The sequence below is a fragment of the Clupea harengus genome, chromosome 14 (assembly GCF_900700415.2).
Source record: "Clupea harengus chromosome 14, Ch_v2.0.2, whole genome shotgun sequence".
In the NCBI taxonomy this organism is placed as follows: Eukaryota; Metazoa; Chordata; class Actinopteri; order Clupeiformes; family Clupeidae; genus Clupea; species Clupea harengus.
The window spans coordinates 23,886,392-23,909,952 of NC_045165.1; the positions used below are offsets into that span (position 1 = coordinate 23,886,392).

At 44.6% G+C, this 23,561-nt stretch overlaps 1 protein-coding gene across 1 annotated transcript in view; it reads left to right on the top strand.

Annotated features, from left to right (window-relative positions):
- rnf144aa (ring finger protein 144aa) overlaps window positions 1–23,342 on the top strand; it is a 30,692-nt gene extending 7,350 nt beyond the window's left edge. The window contains exons 2-8 of the mRNA XM_012823738.3: window positions 9,361–9,511; window positions 12,512–12,616; window positions 13,840–13,900; window positions 15,377–15,587; window positions 17,539–17,686; window positions 17,944–18,033; window positions 19,828–23,342. Of these exons, the coding sequence (XP_012679192.1) occupies window positions 9,377–9,511; window positions 12,512–12,616; window positions 13,840–13,900; window positions 15,377–15,587; window positions 17,539–17,686; window positions 17,944–18,033; window positions 19,828–19,959 (882 nt within the window). The 5' untranslated portion in view covers window positions 9,361–9,376 and the 3' untranslated portion in view covers window positions 19,960–23,342. The remainder of the gene's footprint in view (window positions 1–9,360; window positions 9,512–12,511; window positions 12,617–13,839; window positions 13,901–15,376; window positions 15,588–17,538; window positions 17,687–17,943; window positions 18,034–19,827) is intronic.
- Window positions 23,343–23,561: the final 219 nt, after the last annotated feature.

Here is a 23,561-nt window from a genome sequence, read left to right on the forward strand (position 1 = left end):
TGTAGTCTGAGGCAGGCTGAGCCAGGGGACATTTGGAAGCCTCTAAAAGCCTTGACCGACAAACCATGGAGTGAATGGAAATTCTTTCAGTGTTATTATTTGGGAGCTACAGTTATCATGGGCAGTAAGCTCAGCAAAATCACCTGCGGCTGTGCTGATCTGGCATTCAGGCTGCTCGATCTGGGTTAAGAGGTAAGGCTGGGATTCAGATTAGTTTCAGTCTCTCAGGTGAAATGAATGTGGGAGCAGCAGCGGCTATTGTTGCAACAGATCAAGCACATTTGCTTATAGCGCTCTTGAATTGATGACAGTCCTCTGAAACTGATGTTTCGCTGGTTTAAGGCTACTCCAGTTCATGCTCTTAACTGAGCAGTGCTGTGCAGTGTCTCGCTAGTAAATTGCCCTTTAAGTTGGTGAGGAAAGTGGGGAAGTCTTCATGGAAGGTTGCAAACAGGGTCTTTTGTCCAGTACTAAATGCTTTGGACATGTTTACTTGAAGCTGCAGATGAGAATCTGAAGTAAGGGTATTGCACACACACAGAATTTCTTCTCATACAAAGAGTCAGTCTTCTGAAGATGTGGTCTTAATAATTTTAAGGCTCTAAAAAATCCTAAGTAACTGCTATGTCTTTGTGAACTAGCCAATTGCTCAAATTTAAGAGGACCATTTGTACTGACCACAAAGGCATAAAAACTGAAATCGGCAATCTTTGGATCTTATCTGTGTTTGAAAGAGAAAAAAAATAGCTCAAACTCTGGATTTTAGCCTATCCTTTGTGCCAAAGAGTTCTCAGCAATTAGTAATGAGAGTATTTATTTTATAGGTCTTGCTTAATCATTTCCTGTCGGGGTGAGGTAAAATCATGTTGAGACGCAGAATCATGAGTGACAACAGATTGCACAGCCAACCGCGAGATGCTGCTTCCCACACATGTCAATAGGAATAACCACTTGGAGCTTGCCTGTCATGTCCTCTTAATGTTTTTGGACCCAAGTGGTGTGCCACAAGGCTTTATGGGAGGGGAGTGTCTTTAAATGGCATTAGTTTTTTGTGATGCAAGCGTGATTCTTTTTTTTTTTTTTTTTTTTTACTTCTTGTAGTATTAATGTTCTGGTAAGGAAATGATTGCTAATGAACCATGCTTAATGTAAAGACTTTTCATTTTGTTTATGACTTCAAAGCACAAAGTGATCTGAAATGTGGATAAACAGAGACTTTTGTTTTGGGGTAATTTAGGGTAATGGCACTGAGCACTATGCAATTTGGTGTCTGTTGTTAAACGGTTTCGTTTTCTGTGTTGGCACTAAGTTCACACTGCGAACAGAAACTGAAATGTGGATGTTTTGTTTTGGGCTTGACAATAGCACTGAGCACAGTCTGTGCCGTGTGTTTCTTTGCTCTGCAGGACATGACCACACGTTTTCCTCTAAATATGGATTATGCAAATTGGTGTCTGGTGCTGTAAACGGTTTCATTTTCTGTGTTAGTGTTGTGTTTAAACGGTTTCATTTTCTCTAAGTTCACACTGCGAACAGAAACTGAAATTTGACTCCCAAAAAAGTCCCCTAGTTTACTAAAGGCTAAACTAATGCTAATTTAGCTGATGGCATTTTAGTGGATCATGTTGGGTTGAGAAACACAAATAGAGCCGGAGGCAGGAGTCCCCTGCCAGCCCCTCCCTGCCTGTCCCTCCTCCACACACATAATCCAGAGGAGTCAGCGAACACTTCTCTGCAGTGGGATGCACACAGGCTCAGGCCCGCTAGGGTTGGCGCCATACCAGATCCTCTTCCAACAAGGCAGACAGGAAAGGATCGGTAGGTAGGGCCGCTCCTAGGGTCTCCCCGTCTCACCAGCACCGATGGCCATGACTGTTCCGCTCATGCACACTCCACGCTCCCTCACTCATAGTCACACACACACAGACAGACAGACAGGCAGGCACGGCATTTCAGAAAGCTGTGCGAGTCCAGAATGCGGGAAACGCGACGCCGTCATGCATTCCCAGGCAAAATGCCCACTGTGCTGGAGGACAAAAGGTGATTGTAGCGGCCAGCAAGTCTAGGATCCTGAGAGCTTGGAGGGGAGTGCCAGTGAGTAGAGGTCCTTACAGGCCCTCTGGGTCGTCAATATGGGTCAGCTGGATGGAGATGGGCGACATAAGAGCCTGTGTCCGTTTGTATGAACACTTGCCCCACAGAGATGGAAAGGCTCTTTTTTTATTATTATTTTTTTTATATATATATATAAATCAGCCTCATAGTCCACGTTCAAGCAAAAAGAAACTGACATGCCGCTGTTCACCGCTGCCATAAGAACCCCGTGGGGACTTTATTAAAGAAACATCCTCTGTGGCACTTCCTGTCATACAATCATGCCGTGCCGTGGAAGGGTTGCTCAGCAACTGCATGGCAGTTTAATGAAAAATATGCTATGCGCAAGCCCATCAAATTATGTGTCATCTGTGAAATCATTGTTATTGCTAGAAGCGGTTGTTTGTAGTTTCCAGGGCAGCCAGGATTGTTCACAAAACACCTGGGTCTTGTTGACTGTGCCATGAGGCTTATGGAAGTTGAAAGAGTTCTTTGTAGAACAATCAGAGCGTCTAGGTATGGTACTCTAGAAACCATTCTCTCTCAAAGGACTATTGCCAAGATGTCTAATAAAAAAAAAACTGGCTTTCAAGCACTACTCTAAAATGCCGAAGTGATGATATTCTTTTTCACCAATTCCAGGTGATGCCTTTCTCTGTAGTAAAGCCAAAATGTCCACCTTATCGCTGGTATTCTTGTGCCCTGTGCCAATTAGGTTATGATTTCATTACCTTTTGTTGGTCTGTCAGCAGGATTACACAAAAACTACCAGGTTTTTTTATTAAACGTGGAGGCCTGTAGCATGGCCAAGAAAAAACCCATTACATTTTGGAGCAGATCCAGATCAAGGATCTTTTTTCATTTTCTTTAACATTACGAGAGGGCTTTTTTTGACGAGTGGACTATTGAATTTGGCAAAGGTCTGCACTCTCCGAGTGGCCTTCCGGTTATAACAAGCAGTGGTCTGCTCCGAACCTGGATGGCTGCACTGGGTCATTTTGCACTCCCGAGTTTCCGTGGCAGCAGCCAGTTGTGATGAGTCTGTATCCTTCTGGCGGGAGGCCAGGAGTGACCTTTTGGAAAGAGCGAGTCAGATAAAGAGCAGAACTGACACCTGCGAAAGAGAGGCCAGGCCAGGCACACATGGGGGCTGGGGGGGCAGGATGGGGCATTGTGTGAGAGAGACCTCGCTGTGTTCATCAGAGCTTAACACATAGGACTGGGAAACCTTGCACCCTGGATTAGAACAGGTCCCTAGCCACCTTATGTGTGCTGTGAGCACTCATTCAATTGAAAATGCTGAGCTGTATCAAATTTGAAAAGGTCACTTGTCAGCACACCGCATGAAATAACATAGTCTGTTTTTCAGGTCACGGGGGGTCGGTCTTGTTCTTTTGTAGCATCACAGGGACTTGCTAGGAGGTGCAATCTTTGGAACCATTTATTGTCTTTGCTTCAGTGAGAAGTTGGGGGAATGTGGTGAGGATGCTATTTATGAATGTCCAGTTGGAAAGAACATATACAGGGCTTCAGATGGCAACTAAAGTGGTCGACCAATGCACCTAATTTTTTGTTTTGTGACCAATTTGTTCCCGGTCAGTTGCTAGTGTGTGTGTGTGTGTGTGTGTGTGTGTGTGTGTGTGTGTGTGTGTGTGTGTATATTTACTGTATAGTGACACTTTATACATATGAACAAGTGCATTTTTCAGCTAGCATCATTGTTTATGAACTACTACATAGGCTGCACATGTCATTTTTCTTCACTCCTGAGAGAAGTGAATATGCGTCTAGGCTACTATTTCCCTGGCCAGAGGCAAGTTCCTTTTTTGTTGTAACCACTAGCCTTTTAAAGATATCAGCCAAGGAAATAATGAAAGTTAATTGTGAGTTCTAAAGTATATGGATGGGCTTATCAGCATAGCTCGAGAAAACATACCCAATACTAAAATTGTCAGCATAGCTGGTGTAGTGTTTACAAGTTGAAGAACATGATAACATTTGAAGGAAAATCTTGTTTTTATTTTTATTTTGACCTGACGTGACAATGCAACTTCCTGGTTTAGGAGCCAATGGCTGGAGTCCTGATTGTGTGGCAAACAGATTGCAGCTCTTTTTTTTTGTATGGCTTTATTTAGACAGACTCTTAGTTTTTGAAATCATTACACCGTTTAAAAAAAAGAAAACATGCTGCAACTCTATACATCCCACAGTTTTAAATTCACAGACCCAGTAATTCATTATAATGCAGCATAAAAATAGGGGCCTCATGGACCTTTTATCTCTCTACCCTGACACTGCTTACCTCCACCAAGGAGATTATGTTTTCGGTGCGGTTTATTTGTTTGTCTGTTTGTCAGCAGGATTATGGGAAACTACCAGCCTGATTTCCATGAAACATGCAGGAAGGATGTAGCATGGGCCAAAGAAGAATTATTACGGGGCGGATCCACAAATGACCCTCTAATGGGGCGGATCCACAAATAATTTCCCGCTTTTAATAACATTGCGAGTTATGAAGTACAATGAAGTTGACCACCCAGATTTGGAAAAAGGCCTATATGGGCCAGTGGGATGCATCATGGGCCGTACATTGAGTGACTGGGTAGGCTAACGATATAGCCACTGATTTCTTGTCTTAAAAACTTTTTTTAATCTGTGTTTGTTTTCGGAAATGCAGTAAAAGCCTACGGGGGAGAAGCTGGCACCTCTCATTAAATCTCTTGCTGGTTTCCATTCATTTTGAATCGTACTGATCAATGCTTCATTGCAACCTTATTGACCATTCCTCCCACCACTAACATTGGGTTAGAAATAAGGAGATGTGGCTCGTTATTTTTTCTTTAGGAGCCAAGGCCATCGTCACCTTCTCTCTCTGAGTCCCATGCTGCACAGCTCTTTATCTCCACAGCATGAAACCCCAGCCCCCGACCGCCTTATGACACCTTTTCCTCGTACATGCACAGCGGCCCTCTGTAAGGGAACATGTTTTCAAAAAAGGAAGATGCTTTGTTCTGTGTCGCTCGGTGCAATTACACGTGTTGTGCTGTTTATGTTAAAACCTTGAAAGAACCTCCCGGGTGTTAAAAATGGAATGGGTAAACACAGCCCCTAGTGTGCTTTGAAAGCCTCGCTCTCGGTCGGGAAAATGTATAGATGAATGTTTGGGAAGGGCACCGCAGGCTAATCTGTGCCCTTGTTGCTTGTAGGTGTGCATTCCAATTGAGCATATAACAGCCTAGGTAGATTATGAAATGGAGGTTACGCAATCCCTTTGATGGGGCATTATGTAATTCCACTGAAAGCTGTGCGGCGAGGATCACATGAAAGCTGATGGCTTCCTTGACCTGTCGCTTTATGTCACCAGCAATGTGGACTGTTCAGTGGCACAGGTTTGTACATTTGAGTTCTTTGAGACTAGAGGTTAACTTGGTGATTTTTTTTTTTTTTTTTTAAGAATGTTATTAAGGGTTGTTTTTCAGTGTTAAGGGTTGTGATGTATTAACAGATAATTACATTCCCGGTGTAAAGAGAGGTTTGTTGTTCAGATGAAGCAAAATGGAGGAGAACGTCAACAGTTCATGACGTTGGTTGTTTCTCACTAGCGAGAGCACTGGGTCAATGACTTATATAGCTAATTTAAGCCATCACACAATATGGTTTATCAGTAAAAAATACTTAGCAATGAAATGACTATGCACTAGCAGTAAGACATTCAGAAAAGAAGATGTCTTTACTGAACAGTCCACATGTGTTCACAGCATTAATCTCCCTCCTGAAGAGTATGTCATGTTTGCTTTCTTTGTTTATGACTGAAAATATTGTATTAATCCAATTTATTTGGTACTTTGTACATTAATATCTGCATATGAATTTATACACGCGTCCACCTTTAGACTTTGTATATAATGTGCTGAAGTATTACATCAATATGATAAGTTCAGGCTAATGCACAGTCCTCAAGGGTACAAAGTGACTAAGTTGCCCTCAAAATCTTATGAGTGGCATGGTTGCATACCATAATATCCTCCAGCTGTGGTGACGGCTGTAGCTCACACACATCTAGCATATACATTTTCATACATTTTGAACGGTGCTGAAAAATAGGGAGTCTGCAGGTATGAACAAATATTAGCACGGTCAGAGAAGTATGCCTATAGAGTTTCACGTGTGGTCTGGAGTTAAGGAAAGTAGAGATAGCATTGAATTAAGAGAGTTAAAGGATAGAGCACAGGAATGCAGAGGCCTAACGCTGTTTAGCGCTGTAATGGAAGGATATCTGATGCCCTCACGGGTCAAGTTGAGGTCCAGTCCCATGATTTGTTAATATGTCTACTGCAGATGGAAATTTGGCCAAATTCTCTTAAGCAAAATCTGACCCATCATCGGTCAACAATTAATTATTAACTGATCACTTGAAAAATGAAGACATGAGCCACTGGCCTGGCAACATCTCAGTTTTGACTTTAGCGGGTGACTATCCAATCATAGTAAATCTAATGTTGTTTACTGTTCCAATGCATTCTTCATTTATGCATCCTTCTTTGTTTTAGTAATTTGGACTATGTAGCCTACTTTGGAGTGTAAAGGTATTGTAGTCCAATTGTAGGTGCAGTTGCAAGATATTGTACTGCAGTTGTACTAAGATGCATGTATTTCATGAGAACGTTAAAGAACCCTATCCTTTCAGTTAATCTTTAGAGCAGGGGTCTTCAACCGGGGGTCCGCGACCCCCAGGGGGTCCGCGGAGGTACTGCAGGGGGTCCGCCAAATTATTTCATCTGAAGCATTTTTCCCTCTTCCAAAAATTAAAAACGTCCAATAGGCTACATAAACATAAACAGATCGTAACAATTGCTTTCTATTCGTTTATAAAATAATACATAGGCTACCCATGAATCTTCACGCGATCATTTGATTACCATGGCAACATATGCACTTTTAGCTACATTTAGCTATCTGGTGCCAAAACACGTTACCTGCCATAACCATACAATTTAAAAGTTTTGTAATTTCTCGGAACAAAAGCTCCACGTCATACAGCACTGATGGCGGTTCAGATGATCTACCTTCAGAGGATGCCAACATGCCTTAATACCCAAAAACGCAAACTGTAGAGAGACCGATGGCGACAAACTACCAGTGTGCGTGGTTTGCTCTCCCGTGCTATCAAACGAAAGTATGAAGCCATCAAAGCTGCAACGACACTTAGAGACAACCCATGCTCACTTGAAAGAAACAAACATTTAATATTTCCCGTTTAAAATCTTTTGAGGGCCAGCAGACAATCAGCCACAGTTGGCGAGCTAGCTTTAAAACCCTCTTATCAAGTTGCATTACGTGTCGCTCAGACCAAAACGCCATACATAATTGCGGAAAGTTTAATATTGCCAGCAGCTAGTAATATGTGAAAAACGACGTTTGGGAAGGAGGAGTACGTGAAAAAAAACTGAAAAGCATCCCTTTGCTTTTTTCCCCTTTCAATTGATGAATTGGCAGCTGATGTGAGGGCACAACTAGTCGCGAAACTCCCGAAAGCAGATTATTTTGCACTACAATTAGATGAATCCACAGACATGTCAAACGACCCTCTGTTTTAGCGTTTGTGTGGTTGTCTACCAAAATGAGATGCAGGAGGAATTTATATTCTGTAAGCAGCTGCATGGACGTACAAAAGAGTTCAGAGACTTTCAAAGTGACGACCATTTTTTCCGTGAACATGGTATACCCTGGCCAAAATGTGTCGCGATGTGCACAGACGGTGCAAGAGCCATGTGTGACGCACTGAATGCTTCATAGGGAGAATCTTGTTGCCAAAGACATGAGTGATGAATTGTCAAACGTCAGGCCTCTCACTAGGTATGAGATATTTCATCCATACTTAAGCTTCTCAAGCTACTCAATTATTTGTCCCCCCCTCATTGAATACAGAGTAATGGCTAACTGTAAGGGAGAAAAAAAAATATGTTCAAACATGTGTAGGGGAGTGTGTTTGTGTGTGTGTGTGGCTGACACTTAGTTCCAGATAAAATATATGAATATCAGGCCTAAATTTGGGGCGGCGGGGGTGTGGGTCCCTGCTCAGTGTCTCTTTCAGCCAAGGGGTCCTTGGGCTGAAAAAGGTTGAAGACCCCTGCTTTAGAGTTTCCCCAAAGTTGCAGTTCTGAGAACGTTGTTTTGACAACAAAGCATCACCACAACCACACCTTTAAATCTGGGGAATATCCTGGGTCGTAGTCCCCATTCTATCCTTAAGCTCTTTGCAACGGCCCCCACTCGAGTCAGCGAGTGTGACTGCCTGGCAAAGACTCCACGCTAGTCACTGAACAGGGTGATGAAGCTGAAGAGTGCATTAGCTGGGATCCCACGAGCATCCTCATCAGAGCCTCTCCACTCCTCACGGAGGGAGGCGTCACGCTGCTCTTCAGGCTCAAGTCCACACGTCTTTCAGAGGGAGTGCTCTCTGAGCCACGCTGCTCTCGTCTGTGTTACTTGCTCTGCTCTAAGTGTAGGTGGGAAGTGTAGCTGTTCTGATGGTGGGTGTGTGTGTGCTAGTGAGGTGGGGTTGGCAGGAGGACGGGCTCTGACATGTCGCAGGAGTGTGGGAGACGGGAGGTTGCGTAGCATGCTGAAGTCCTCTCCATGGCTCGCCTTGTTCTTCTCTGGGCTTTTCTCCATAAACACTACCTGTGGGTTTCCCCCTCCCCTCTAGCCTTGCTGCTGCCTTGCAGCTAGCTGAGAGTTAGGACACTATTGACTTGTCTATACAGGAGCACTTCCTGTAAACACTTCAGACACAAGCTGCTCTGTGTCCTGTTGAGAGGGAGAGGCCGTGAGTGGGGAAAAAAATCTGAAAATCTGAATGTGTCTCCTTCACTGGGCTGGTGCCTTTAGACATCAGCCCAGCGACTTCACGTGAATGAAAAGTGGCCTCGTTTCTGTGTGTGTGTTTGTGTTGGTTGGTTTGTCTAGTTTCATCAATGTAGACAAAACATTTTAGGTGAAATTGAGCATTGAAATTCTGTATGAGAGCACAAATTCTTCATGAAATTGTAAGGACTGTTGAAAAACAATTTGAGCCGAAGCCTAAACCAGGTTGCAGCCATTTGATGTTGCTCATGGTTTGTGGCAATTTAATCTTAATCGGTCGAGTTTCCAGTATTGAATTTCAGTCTGTTGACGCACTTATGTGGAAGCTGTAAGCATAGTGAACCACACTTCTTTTATTCCTCCACCTTATTGCTTCTTCACTTCTTTTATTATCTCCAGCTCTGCACCTGGCAAGATGACCACAGCCCGCTACCGGCCAACCTGGGACTTGGCCCTGGACCCGCTGGTGTCCTGTAAGCTCTGTCTAGGAGAGTTCCCCCTGGAGCAGATGACCACCATCACGCAGTGCCAATGTGTGTTCTGTACACTGGTGAGTATTGCAGGGTCCACGGTTACCTTGCGAAAAAGTCAACTATGACCCCCGACTAGCATCCACATTTGACTGCCTCTCAATCAGCAGCTCAAGATCACACTGTGTCGGCTAGCTCTGGTTGGGAGAACTGCTGGTCCTAATACTCAGGGCTGTCACACAGTACTTGTCTAATAGTTGGCAATATGAAGTGGTTGTCACCTTTTCACCAGCCATTACAGAGTTGTACTGGCACTGCTGGTACTGACGAAAGGTAGCTAACTAATGGTTTTTGGTGATATTTGGAGAAATTGTGCTGTTAAAGGTGTTTTCACATTTTTGTGGGTTTTCCAACCTTGAGCACATAACTACATTCATGAAGACCCTGGGAGACTTATAGTAATATGTTCTTCACATGACCATATACCAGTAAAAAACAAATTTGAGGACCTATTAAAGGCCAACTTCATACTACATACAGAATGGTGAAAGCCTGCACAGTGTCGTTTTTAAGTTTCTTTTGTGTGATTTTAGACTGATTATGTCGTACTTAATGCAGATTCTGGACAAAAACGAAAGCTGAACTAATTTAATCCCTGCAGTTGTTGGAGAGCATGAGGAAAGCTTTGACCAGTATCTGATTTAAACACAAAAGTGGGTTGGTTACAAGTGTGGTGACGCAGAGACATGAACCATGACACATTTGGCATTTGCCTTTTGTTTATTTTATTGTTTTCCTCTTTTCCTCTCCTCTCCTCCCCCACATGGATGCAGTAGTACTGTGAGGGTGGAGGTCACTCTTCTTTTTTAATAGGTTTAGTTTTATTGTTTGACAGAAGGGAAGAGTCACGCTCAGGTCACACTTCCCTTTTCTTGTAGAGAAAGCAATAATCAGCACGCAAGCATTCTGTGCTGACTTTTAGCCTCACGTGATCCAGTAGGACCACCTGATCATGGTGATCAGTGTTGTACCATTGCTTAGAGTAGGCCATCAACAGACAAGTATTGCAGAGTGAAGAAACAGCTTAGGCAAGCAATGAACTATTTCTGTTGTGTAGGTAGTGGTGTTTGTTTGTTTATTTGTTTGCCATTTCCCAGCAGCAGGCTGCTTGCAGACATGATGCATTCCCTGCCAACCGGTTTGGATTTGATGCAACCTGCCCTGTTGGCAGCAGTAATGATACGGTCGTTGCATTTATCTGCAGTGAAATTCAGTACATTCTCATGATAACCAGAGAGTATGACAAAACAAGTCAGTATTAATCAAGTACAAAAATAAGTTGATTGGAATCAAAATACATTTTCACCGGACCTTCTTAAAAGGTAGATTCAAAGATGTATGCATATTTTAGACTGTCATGTACAGTAATTAAAACCAGCAGAGATTCACATTCTACCATTACCATGACATTTCTGGTCATAGCACCACACTACTGATTTAGTGATGTTGGTGAACATCATGATCAAGTGCTGGTCAGAAACCAAATCCTAGCTTTGTCTGTGTTTGTCTATGTATCATGTTACGGGTTACTTGATTTAGTTCACATTACACTGATGCAAATAGTTTCATCTACCTTATAAAGACTGTTAGTTTTTACTTATAATTAGAATTTCCTAAATCCATTTAGTCTGGTTTGGTTTGGTCTGAAGATTAATCTAGTCTCACTTAGCATGCTAATTAGAGCATCCCTGCTTTTGATTGGCTGACTAACTTTGCAGACTAGGTTTGGCTGTTTCTATTGCAGGCTGTTTCCAGAGCTGTAGTTTCAGGTTTATACACTTGGAACATTACCACTAAATCTTCTAAATTTAATTTCTGAATGTAATGCCAATGCAATGCAATGTAAAGTAAAGTAATGTAATGTCTGTGGTAGATAATTCTGTATGGTAGTCAGCTGGCCTCCTCGGTTCACAGAAGGTGCCTCTCGGTCACATTACAAGGTATCCACTTAGTCCGATGTAAGCAAACTCAAAACCATGAACATAGTATTCTTCCAAATGAAATGTCTGCTGTCATTTTTGAATGTTTTCAAAGTTACGTTGTTTGTTTGCAATTAGTTGCAGTTGCAGATCAAATCAAATCATTCTGGTACTCTAGAGTTAACCTAAATGGTCAAGTCTAGCGTTGAGTTCCCTAAAGTAAGAATGACAATCAGAAACGATGCTGATAGTCAGCAGTCTGTCTTGTAAGATTAGCAGAAGTGTTTGTCTGAAGCTTGTTGAAGAACTAAGCATTTCTTTTCAATAGGCTCCGCAGTCTGGCGTCTGGCTTTGAAATCATTCTAAACTATCTGTAGACATTTCTTTAAAACATATTTCTACTGCTGTGTATTGACAATAGTTAAATGGTTATTTGTCAACTTGGATTCAGACAAAAGCTGTGACTCGTATTGGTTTAGTTTAGTAGTTGTGCAATGCACATAATTGATCATAATGATATTGGTTTAAAGGTCCAGTGACTAGTTTTAAGTGGCATCTTGTGGTGAAGTAGCTGAATACCCTTCCCTTTACAAGTGTGTGCGAGTACCTACGCTTGTCAAATGCCAGAACAATGCAAAAAGCCCTCAACCTAGTGTTTTGGTTTGTCCGTTCTGGGCTACTGTAGAAACATTGCAATGCAACATTGCAGTGCAACATGGCGGACTCCGTGGAGGACCCGCTCCCTATGTAGACAACCAACAAAATAACAAATAACAAAAACACAACGGTTCATAGTTACAGGTAAACTATACACTTCTGAAAACATAAATGAAAACTACATTCTACTGTATATACAGGCCACTAAAAACTACACACTGAACCGTCAAGTTCAGTTTAGTCATTTATATTATTCTCTTCCATTTTCAGAGGAATATTATGAAATGTCAAATGCCTGCTTGGAGGTTCCCCTTTTGTTATGGCATAAAGAGAAGAACACAAAGACAATGGTTGTACTGTGGTCAAGACACCCAAGTGGTCTCTGTGAAAGGAAATATGGGGACATTTGTGGTGATGTTATTTTGCTCATAACTTCCCCCTTAGTGCCTGAAGCAGTATGTGGAACTCCTGATCAAAGAGGGCCTTGAAACTGCAATTAGCTGTCCAGATTCTGCCTGTCCAAAACGGGGACATCTGCTGGAGAATGAGGTAAGTTTGCACATTAAAGTAGTATATTAAGTTAGGCCATTATGTCAATGCTCACTTCTATAGGTCAGTGTGTTTAGAAGCTATGAAAGCTGTATCACCCTTGGGCCTGAACTTTGACCCCCCCCCCCCACCACCACCACCACCACCATCACCATGTGATGTATAATTTTCCCTTCAGCCTGAGAGAGATGTTTTTGAGGGGAAAGAACCCAGGCCAGTGTTGTGGAGGGTTGTAATGGCAGCTTTCAGTGGTCAGTGTTATTGATTGAAGTATTTCACAACTGAACAGATGTTCATGTAGACACAGGGTTTGTAGTCTCTAAGATTTAAGGGAATATCAAATACTCTGTGTAATGCTAACAAATGTCCAAATGCTGATTTACTGATTTACATATTATGCTATTGATACAATGCAACGTGTCTGACAAAATGGACTACAAAATAGTGTCTGACAACTGATTTTAATGATTCAATGATCTTAATTATATTAGCAAGATTAAGTCCCTCTGAGATGCCTTTAACAGTTTGGAGAGCTTCAATGCCACTCAGGAAAGCCAAAAGGGAGAGTGTAGGATTAATAAAGTGTATTTAAGGAGGGATTTCCTGTGAAGGAGGCATTACGACAGTGTGATTAAGGGCGGCCTGTCGCTCTCCTCCACACCACATGTCAATCTGGCCTTCTCCTCCCCAGCCAGACAAGTGGCTGTATTTATACTGCATGGATGTACATGCTGCTGGAAATCTCACGCACACACGCACACACGCACACACACACACACGCAAACGCACGCTCAGGCAGCAGAGGCTAGCGTGAGGTCAGCGTGTGGTCAGTGTGACTCACAACCTCGGGCCCTGATTGGCACAGCGGCTTGCTGTCGCTGTTCGGTGCCAGGCACGGATGTGGGTGATTGGTGCTATACCACCCGTTCAGCTTACTATCACACACTTGTGTGGTCGATACAATCACAAATTGCCGACTGGTGCACACCATTAGTGTTGTTCTCCCCCAATCCTTCTGGAGAACAGTCGATTCTACTTCCTCTTTTATCTCCTAAGGCCTGTGACTTTATTTCTTTGACTCTTGTGTAGTAATGTAATACATATTCATGAATGTATGCCATTTGCTTGAATGGTAATTGCTGGGTCAGGGATGGAGTTATCCCTCAGGCATTTCATTGCTCACCTCACCTCACCTCCTCTTTGTGTTTCTCCTCCTCTCTCAGATTGAGTGTATGGTTGCTACAGAGATCATGCAGAAGTACAGGAAGCTGCAGTTTGAGAGGGGTAAGTATGAGGCAGTAATTGTGCTATAGAGATATGTATATATTTGGGTTCTATTTCTGTTTTTAGTAGGGGTGGGAATCTCTAATTTTTAAAACGATTATGAACTTTTCTGAATCGAGACAGAATCGTTCTACAGAGAATCGAGAGAAATCGAAGAATCGATTTTTTTTTTTTTTTTTTTTTTTTTTTTTTTTTTCACCCCTAGTCTTTAGGTTGGAGAACCTAAAGCCACCAACTAAAATGCATCTAGGCACCCGAACCAAATGGCTTTTTTTTTGTTTGTTTGTTTTAAGACTTGCATACCTTTTCAGTATTCTGCTGTGTGTCAATCACCATAGAGACTTTAGATCAATATCTTCAGAAGGAAGGGCTCATCTGATGATGCTCGAGTGAGCACCAAGCCGCAATCTCAGCGAGCGCTGGCTGACCCAGCATGCCCTCAAAGCGACTAAAATAGAAAGCCACCCAAGCAGCATCAAAGAGGCGGAGTGAGTTGAAAGCCCGTCGCTGCTGTAATTAGATTAGGTTTTTTTTAATTGGATGGTGTCGGTGCACAGTCCTGCTGATGTTGCACAGGGGTGGTCATGATGAAGACTGCCTCCCCCATCCCCATAGTAACCAGGAAGTCATTGTCTGAGACTATGGTGATCAGGATTTTTATGTTGTGGAATACTTTTACGTGGATATTGAGATTTTACTGACGGTTTAAATATCAAACATTTGTTTCCCTGTAACCAAAGCAGTTGTTTCTACTGCGTGTGTTTCAGGCCTGCTCTGTTACACACACACACACACACACACACACACACACACACACACACACACACACACACACACACACACACACACACACACACACACGTTCACCCACATCGCATGCATTCACATCAGTGAGTAAAATCCTTGAGAAAGGCAAAGGCTCGATAAAAGCAGCCATCCATCTCATGGATGTCCCTGGGCAGCCAGGCAGAATCCAGCCCATGTTCTCAGACACGGAGGCTAGAGTGCATGTTGAATTCTGCTCGGCCTGTCACATGAGATTGAAGGGGAGGCCAGAGCTTTGGGGTATTGGGCTTGTTCCATCCACATGGTCAGCCAGACCAGAAAGTCACTAAGTGCCATCTTGATTAGGAGGGGGGGGGGGGGGAAGACAACAGACAAAATGGCAGAATTGAAGCAGTTGGAAGGGGAAAGCTGGGGGAAAGGGGCTTTGTTTGTTTTCCATAGCCATACTGAAGTGTCAGTGTGAGTCTGTGTTGCTGTCCGCTCCATCATATGTAAGAAGGCAGAGGAGGTCGTCTGAGGGCACACTGCATTAATCTGCCTGTCATTAGGCCTTCGCCAGGCCTGCGTCTCATGACCTGGTACCTTCCTTTTTAGCAGAAGCCAAATGCTTGAGTTCTGTGCTGACCTGGAGCTTGTGTTCTTGTTCTCTTCCTTAACCCCCCCGCCCCACCTGGTTTTGTCTGTCCGCAGAGGTGCTGCTGGACCCGTGCCGAACCTGGTGCCCGTCCTCGACGTGCCAGGCGGTGTGCCAGCTGAAGGAGTCGGACGTGCCGCTGCCCCAGCTGGTCCAGTGCTCCGTCTGCATGCTGGAGTTCTGCTCGGCCTGCAAGGCCAGCTGGCACCCAGACCAGGCCTGCCAGGAGAACCTGCCCATCACCTCCTTCCTGCCCGGGGAGACCAGGTAACCCTGATAACCGCCTGGCCCGGTGGCCCCCATTGATCTCCCGGCTGCGCATTGTTCCCGATCTCAGTGTAGAGGGACTTGGCATCAGCCCTGTTTGAGCTCAAGGACCTTTTTACACATTATATCCAACACACCCCAGCGTGGTGCTGCACTGAGCTGAAGGTGTGCAGTAATGTTGCATCTCTAGCGCACTCTTCTCTTCAGCGACTTCAGGAATGACCTTACATTCACTCACAGTCAAGTCTAAATTCACTAGTGCACGAGCTGAGCTCAAGCAGAGTAGAGGGGATTCTGGAGTGGACTGGGGCCTGATTCTGGAAGAGGAGGGTTATTTTACTGCCTGCTGAGGATATGCTCCGTGTGTGGGGGGGTCTGTCTGTCTGTGTGTGTGTGTGTGCGCGTGTGCGTGTGTGTGTGTGCGCTTTTGAGGAGCTGAGCTTTTGAAAACTCGCTCGCTCCCCTCTGCACGGTTCATCGAACCACGCGGCATATCCTCACAGACCCCTAGCAGACGGCCTCCCCTCCCCCCCCCCCCCCCCCCCCCCCCCCCCCCCTGAAGCCAGGTTTCTCCCCATGCGTGTTTGATGTGGGCCGAGCACATGGGTTCAAACAGATTGGCACAGACACTGAGGGGGGTCTGGGGTCATGCTGGGACATCAGAGGCGGAGCGGAGACTGCAGAGAGGCACAGCACAGCACCCAATCATCATTCAGCATAGGTTTTCTTGTTAGTGCGCTGCATGTAACACACATAGGTTTTCTTGTTAGTGCGCTGCATGTAACACACATAGGTTTTCTTGTTAGTGCACTGCATGTAACACACATAGGTTTTCTTGTTAGTGCGCTGCATGTAACACACACAGGTTTTCTTGTTAGTGCGCTGCATGTAACACACATAGGTTTTCTTGTTAGTGCACTGCATGTAACACACATAGGTTTTCTTGTTAGTGCACTGCATGTAACACACACACAGGTTTCCTTGTTAGTGCGCTGCATGTAACACACACACAGGTTTCCTTGTTAGTGCGCTGCATGTAACAGAGAAGCTAACAACATGATTTTCAGTTGCAGCTTTTTCCAAAACTCTGTACATCTTGGGGTCTGATAAATCCCGCAGTCCCTTCCAGTTGGCCAGCTCAGTCGCCACGGCGAGTCATCACAGAAGTGCTCTATTGTGTGCTTTTCACATCAAGCCACAAGTGCCCTCTACCTCCACGGCTCACCATCAATCACTCAAGTGTTGCTGTAGGGTTGAGTCAGCCGCGTGTATGTAGGCGTGCGAGCCCTGGCCTTCACTACCGCGGCGTCCGCAGCGGCCGGCTATTCATTCAAGGAAAGAATGATCAGCTGTCCTTGCTCTCGCGTCTCAGAAAGAAGCAGCCCATTCACGACACAAAAAGAAGGCTGGAGGAACACTGATGTGTTCTGTCGGGGACAAAGAACAAGGACATGAAAAACACCCCCAGCCCTACCACTGTTTGGCAGGTGCCCAGAGTGCGTGGCTCTCACACACACACACACACACAGACACACACACAGCGGCTATTACTGTCCTCGAGAGTTTTTTCGGCAAGGTGCTTTTGTGTGCCGTGCTGAATGACACATTGATGTATGACACGATGCTAATTGGGTTTACGCTTGCTATTCATTAACAGACACCCCCATTTGTTACCTTTTTTCCCCCCCTTTTCATCCCTCCATCGTTAGCTTGGCCTCAAGAGGAGCAAGGTGAAGTTACGTGTGCAATAGTACACCATGCTGCGCTGTTTCATTAAATGCTACGTGTTTTCAGTCAGCGTGTTCAAGGGCACAGCATTCAGCCAGCTGGTCGAGGGAGAACTGATGAGGTCCTGACCACTCTTCTTTTCTCTTTTTTTTTTTTTTCTCTGTCCTCTCCATCACTCTCTCTCTTTCTCTTTCTCTCTCTTTTTCTCACTCCTGCCTGACAGCTCCTTCTACAAGAGTGATGAGGATGACGCTCCGATCAAGCGCTGTCCTAAGTGTAAAGTTTACATCGAGCGAGACGAGGGCTGTGCCCAGATGATGTGCAAGAACTGCAAGCATGCCTTCTGCTGGTACTGCCTGGAGTCACTCGATGTAAGTGTACACTCTATTGGATATGCTCCGTCATACACTCCAAAATTCAACTCACGAAGTTGTGACTTGGGCGAAAAAAAATTGCAGAGATTTGTTTCATGAACGCATTGAATGTATACCGTGTTGTATAATATAGTAAAACCTATTTCTAGGTTAGCACTCCACTATGTGTGTGTGTGTGTACTGTGGGCTTGTGAGACATTACTGTGGTGTGTGTACTTATGCCACGCCACGTGCCGCTGCCGTGTTTTTGACAGGACGACTTCCTGCTGATCCACTACGACAAAGGGCCGTGTCGCAACAAACTAGGCCACTCCAGGGCCTCGGTCATCTGGCACAGAACGCAGGTGGGTGCCCATGTCTCCCTTCTCTCTCCGCTCGCATTGTCCTCTTCCCCGCCAGCTATAGCTCTCATTACCGCCAGCATGTGTCCACACACACACACACACACACACACACACACACACACACACACACACACACACACACACACACACACACACACACACACACACGGCTGTGCAGATGCAGCAACACTGACACGTGCACTGGAGATGGTGCCCTATTGAACAGGACCAAAACAACCTCGATCTATATTTGGTTTCTTTTTATTAATTTTTTTCTTCTTCGTCTTGCACATGTTAAAGGACGAGCCAGGTGTGTGAGTAAGCAACGCCTCACTCTCTCCATCCACTCAAAGGATTGTTGATCTGCCTTAACACATTGATTTTTTTTTTTTTTTCTCAATACATTTGTAGAATGTATTAACCCTGCCTTTTTATAAAAAGAAAAGAAATGGCTGCAGCATGAATTCAGCAGGCTGAGAAAGGGCTGGCATCTGTTCCTGCTTCCGAGAGCAGTTTTCTGGCGGCGGAGGCTTTTTAGCGGAAGGAGCGCCTTCCTTCTCTCCCTCTCCTCGCTCGCTCACACACAGACATCTGTTGCTCAGTGGGGCCGAGTGAGTCACAGGAGCACTGGCACAGTAGCACAACAGAGCCTCTCTTATCCGCTCCCTCTCTCGCTCTCTCTCTCTCCTCGCGGCCGCAGGGCGTAGCTCCTCTCCTCTCCTCTCCTCTCCTCTCCTCTCCTCCTGAGGACCCTAAAGAAGTCTGGCTGAACAGGGCTCTTCAGTAATGCCTAACGATGTGTTTTGGCCGAGGCCCCGGGGGCCATGAGCATCATAAACCCCCCCGGGGCTCTTTGCCTGAGGACCTCAGTCTTTTTACCATCCATGGAGGCCTCCGAAAATCAGGGTGTAGGGTAGGAGAGAGAGGGCAAATATGGAGGATGGCTGACTCTCCAAAACAGGGAGAGAGATGGCGTAAGGGAGGAGGAGGAGGAAGGTCAGCTTGCCCCACTTTCTCTCTCTCTTGCCTTTTGTGTGCAGGGAGTGCCAGGGGATTGTTTGTACATTGCAACATCCACTCAGCCTCATCTTTCATGGCCTATTTTTCTCCTGAGGGTTATCCCAGACCTTGGTGTCCTTGACAGGCGGCTCCTCAAGGAGCCGTGGTGTTTCTAATACACATAGAGGCTCAAGGCCCATGAAACATTCACAGTGTTTCTAATACACATAGAGGCTCAAGGCCCATGAAACATTCACAGTGTTTCTAATACACATAGAGGCTCGAGGCCCATGAAACATTCACAGTGTTTCTAATACACATAGAGGCTCGAGGCCCATGAAACATTCACAGTGTTTCTAATACACATAGAGGCTCGAGGCCCATGAAACATTCACAGTGTTTCCTGGCCAGGCCCGAGCTGCACCAGGAAACATTTCTCTTCCTCATGCCAACAGGACAAATGGTTAGGACCAAATGCCACCTTGTGGTTAAATGGTGTATTGCACATAATCTGCCTAAGCGTACGGTCATGCACTAGTTACTTGTCTCTCTTTTATTGCTGCTGTGTATACATACATTCTGTATTTTGGTTCGTGTTGGTTTTTATTTTTAGCGTCTCTTGGCAGAAAGCCAACTATAGAATGACAACCTGACAAGATTGGAAATGGTGGAAACTACTCACAAACTATTATCTCTGTGTTTCTCTCCCTCTCTCCCTCCCACCATCTATCTACATCTCTCTCCTTCCCTCTCTCTCTCTCTCTCTCTCTCTCTCTCTCTCTCTCCTCCTGTCAGGTCGTGGGCATCTTCGCTGGGTTTGGGCTGCTCCTGTTGGTGGCGTCCCCCTTCCTGCTGTTGGCCACGCCCTTTGTGCTGTGCTGCAAGTGCAAGTGCAGCAAAGGCGACGACGACCCGCTGCCCACCTAACCCCCAGAGCCGCCGCCGCCCCCCAGAATCACCCCTGACCCCGTCCCACGTATAACTACCACCCCCCTCGTTTGTTCCTCCTTTTGGTTTACTCTTGCGCTCCAGCTTTTGAGCGTTTTCATCGCCAGGGGCAGGTGGAGGAGGGAGGGGCAGAGAGAGAGAGAGAGAGACAGACAGTGTGAAATCTGCGCCCTTTGAGAGCCTGTTTGTCTCGCAGTGGGAGAGGACGATGGCACAGACCAAAAGAGGGCTGCTGTGGGCAGTCCAGGCCTCTGCTAGGGTGCAGGGCAGCACAGGCCCCCCCCCCTCCGGCGGCCGGCCACGGGAGCCGCTGGGATTGGCCTGGCTGGGTGTCTGTTTTTGAGCCACTTCCTGGTCAGAGCTCCAGGATGGTGGTTGGCTGGTTGGTCGGTGGGTTGGTTTGTCATGTGAGTGGGGGGAGGATGCACTGGAGTCCTCCCCCTTACCACACACACACACACACACACACACACGTACTCACACACACACACACACACCATTATCTCTTCTGTGTACTTCTTGTGTTCTTCACACTGATGCTTTGGCATGGAGAGCGCCTGCTCCGGAGGACTCTGCCTTTCATTTCCCCCTGGGTGGGAGAACCTGTTCACACCTCCCCAATGTAGCTCTTCACTCTCATTGCCAGGAGGAAACAAACAAACTTTTAAAAAAAAACTCCAGTGTTCACTCTCTATTGCACAGAAACTTTGGTCTTTGGTCACTTTAAGGGCGGAGGGAGTGAGTGTGAGCGGGAGATTCGGGAGCGCTCCCCTGTACAGCACAGAGTGCCCTCACCTCTGTTTGATGGCTTTAATCTGTCCTGTCGTTGAGTTAGAAGCTGTTAAGGTTTGGCTTTTCTTTTTTTTTATGTAAACAGTGAATTGAAATTGTGATGTCAAAAAGCTTTTTTTTCATGTGTCCCCTCTCCCCATGTGAGGGAGGTTCCTTTCATTGTGTGAGCTCACTTTAGAAATAAGGAAAGGCTCGAGGAAAGCTTTACTGACTTTTGCTTAAAATACCTTTCTTCTCTCCAAACAAACAACAAGGTCTAATAACCCTGCTTTGAATTATGTTGTGAAGAAAATTTGTGAATGTTCAGTTTGTTTAGTTGATTTGCCCGGATTCCTCAATGAGCTGTCGACAGTCATCCCCGCTGAGGAGCAGCTTTCCCCAACAACACTTTAGCATCTCCTTTTGACACTGTTCAAGTTCGGAGTTTCAGTAGAGACGAATAACCAATATCGTTCTGTTTGTGGCATGAGATTGTCCCAGCTGTATCTATATCCAAAATACCTGTATCCTATATTACTCCTGTAAAACTGACCACTGGTTGCAAACTTGCATAGTGTAGTTTCAAAAGACAAGACAAGAAAAGACAAGAAAACCAAACATGCTAACGGGAAGGGAGGGTGAGTATTTCAAAAGGGCAACTTATTGCTAAATCTGGCAGGGATACCAAATGTTGAAAAACGAGACTGTTCACTTTTCAGAACACCCTTATTTTGCTCCTGTACCCTATCTATGCAAGTTTGTTCCTCTCAACACTATAAGTACACATGATCGTGAATGTGTGGTTCAATAATGTGCGGTTCAATAGATAGTGATCTCCGAGTTACGAATATACTGACCAACCTTGTGCCATTGTGTCATGCCGCTTGAGATGTGAAAGTGGCTCGACTGCAGCGTGATTTGGACAGGGCCCTTAGCCAAACTGTCCTTTATCACTAGAGTCATGCATTGGAGCCAGAACACATGTAGCCACCTGGGTTTCCTCTGTGCGTCTACCGTGATGCAGCTCAGCCTAAACGGTTATGTGCAGGGTTTTTTTCACAGTTCTGGTTTGTCCAGAGGGAATAAGTGAGATTGAGTGTAGACACTTGTAGCTCTGGAACGTGCCATCCTTGGGTTTCCTGTCCTTTTGTTTTTCTACTGATGTTGGACTATACTTCAGAATAATCATGGCGCTCAACATTTCTTTTTTTTTTCCCCTCAAATCTGTCTGGATCAGTCTGGTCATTTTCTCCATGTAGCGAGGAGAGTCATTTTTCTCCTCTCCATTCTACCAGTCTTCTCACACCTTCTCACACACTTACCAACATACACAAATGCATTAGCCTTACGTTTAAGCATTTTACGCATACTGTAGCCTTTAAACGATGCTCTTTATGTTTGTTGGGAGATGCTATATTTTGACCCATCAAGTCTCACCTTTTTTTTGTTTTTGTTTTGGATCAAAAGATTTGTCATCTTTTTATTTAAAGATGGATATTTTGAACCCAATCAATGTATGACAATCGTGCCAAGCGGGTTTCCAAGCTGACGGTGATGACGACAAAGAGCAGAATGTGTGGGGCTTTACTGAGAAGGCTGCATCACAGTATGTACACGATTTGGACTCTCGCCTCGGTTTATTACGAGGTTTTGTTTTTTAAAGGGTCTGTTCCCTTTGAGTATGTAAATATATTCTTTCTTTAACTCTTCATCTGTGGAGGAACTGTTCATTTGAGAAACTAGTACTGATGTCACATTTCTGAGATTCACTTAATGGAAAGAAAAATTTAAACGTGTTTTGTTTTTTTCTTTTGTTATTTCAGGGTGGGGTGGGAATGTTTGGGTATATGACTGTATTATTGAGGTATGCTACACCCTAAGGTTAGTGGTGTTCTAACAGCGCAGCACAATTCTCCAGAAGCATGCTTCTGCTTGACTAATGTGCTCCAAGATGTAACAACATGTAGCAAAAAAAGGCCAAAAAACATTTCAGTAACGGATAAAAACAAATGAAATTGCACAAAGAAAAAAAGATTTGTAATGCTTGAAAGCTTTTTATTCATTTTTATTCCGTCTTTGCCCACGGCTTTGTTTGGTCTTTTGGGCTATCTTATCTTTTTCTTGTATTTTGGAGTCATGCTGTAAAAAAGTGTTACGGTCCATATTCTGTTCGTCCTTCCTCTCCAGTGCGGTCTTGAGGGTTGTGATTGCCATCACAGTTCTCAAGCGATCATTGTGACAAGTGCTTAAAGACATATCTCATTTTACCATGTAAAGTTTTGGCAGCGCAGTCCTCCTTTTGCCTTTCATACTTCTCTAGATTGCCTTTATGTTTTCTGATTTATTCTTTTTTTTATACAAAAGAATTCAAGAAAAATATCCCATTTATTTGTATTTTCCTTATAAATGGGAAAGATTCTGACTTGTTCATAAGTTGTAACCTTGTACATTGGCATGTGTGGATGGTCTTGTTCAATGACTAAAATATTGTTTTGGTTTTTTTTTCCCTGAGGAGAAAAAAAGTACTTACATGTATCTACTGTGCCACTAACACTGTGAAATTAAAGCAGTTTAAATGTTAAAAAAAAAAATCTATCAAAACTTTGCAGCTTCTTTTAATCCTTTTTCATTCATTTTACTTGTGTATAGATGAAGGGAAGTAAAGCAAAGAAAGCACGGCAGCACGGCAGTCCAGACTATTCTCATTTGTAGTTCCACGTTGGTGGAATGAGCTGCCCAGCACTACCAGAGCAGGGGCATCCCTCTCTACCTTTAAGAAGCTTTTGAAGACCCAACTCTTCAGAGAGCAC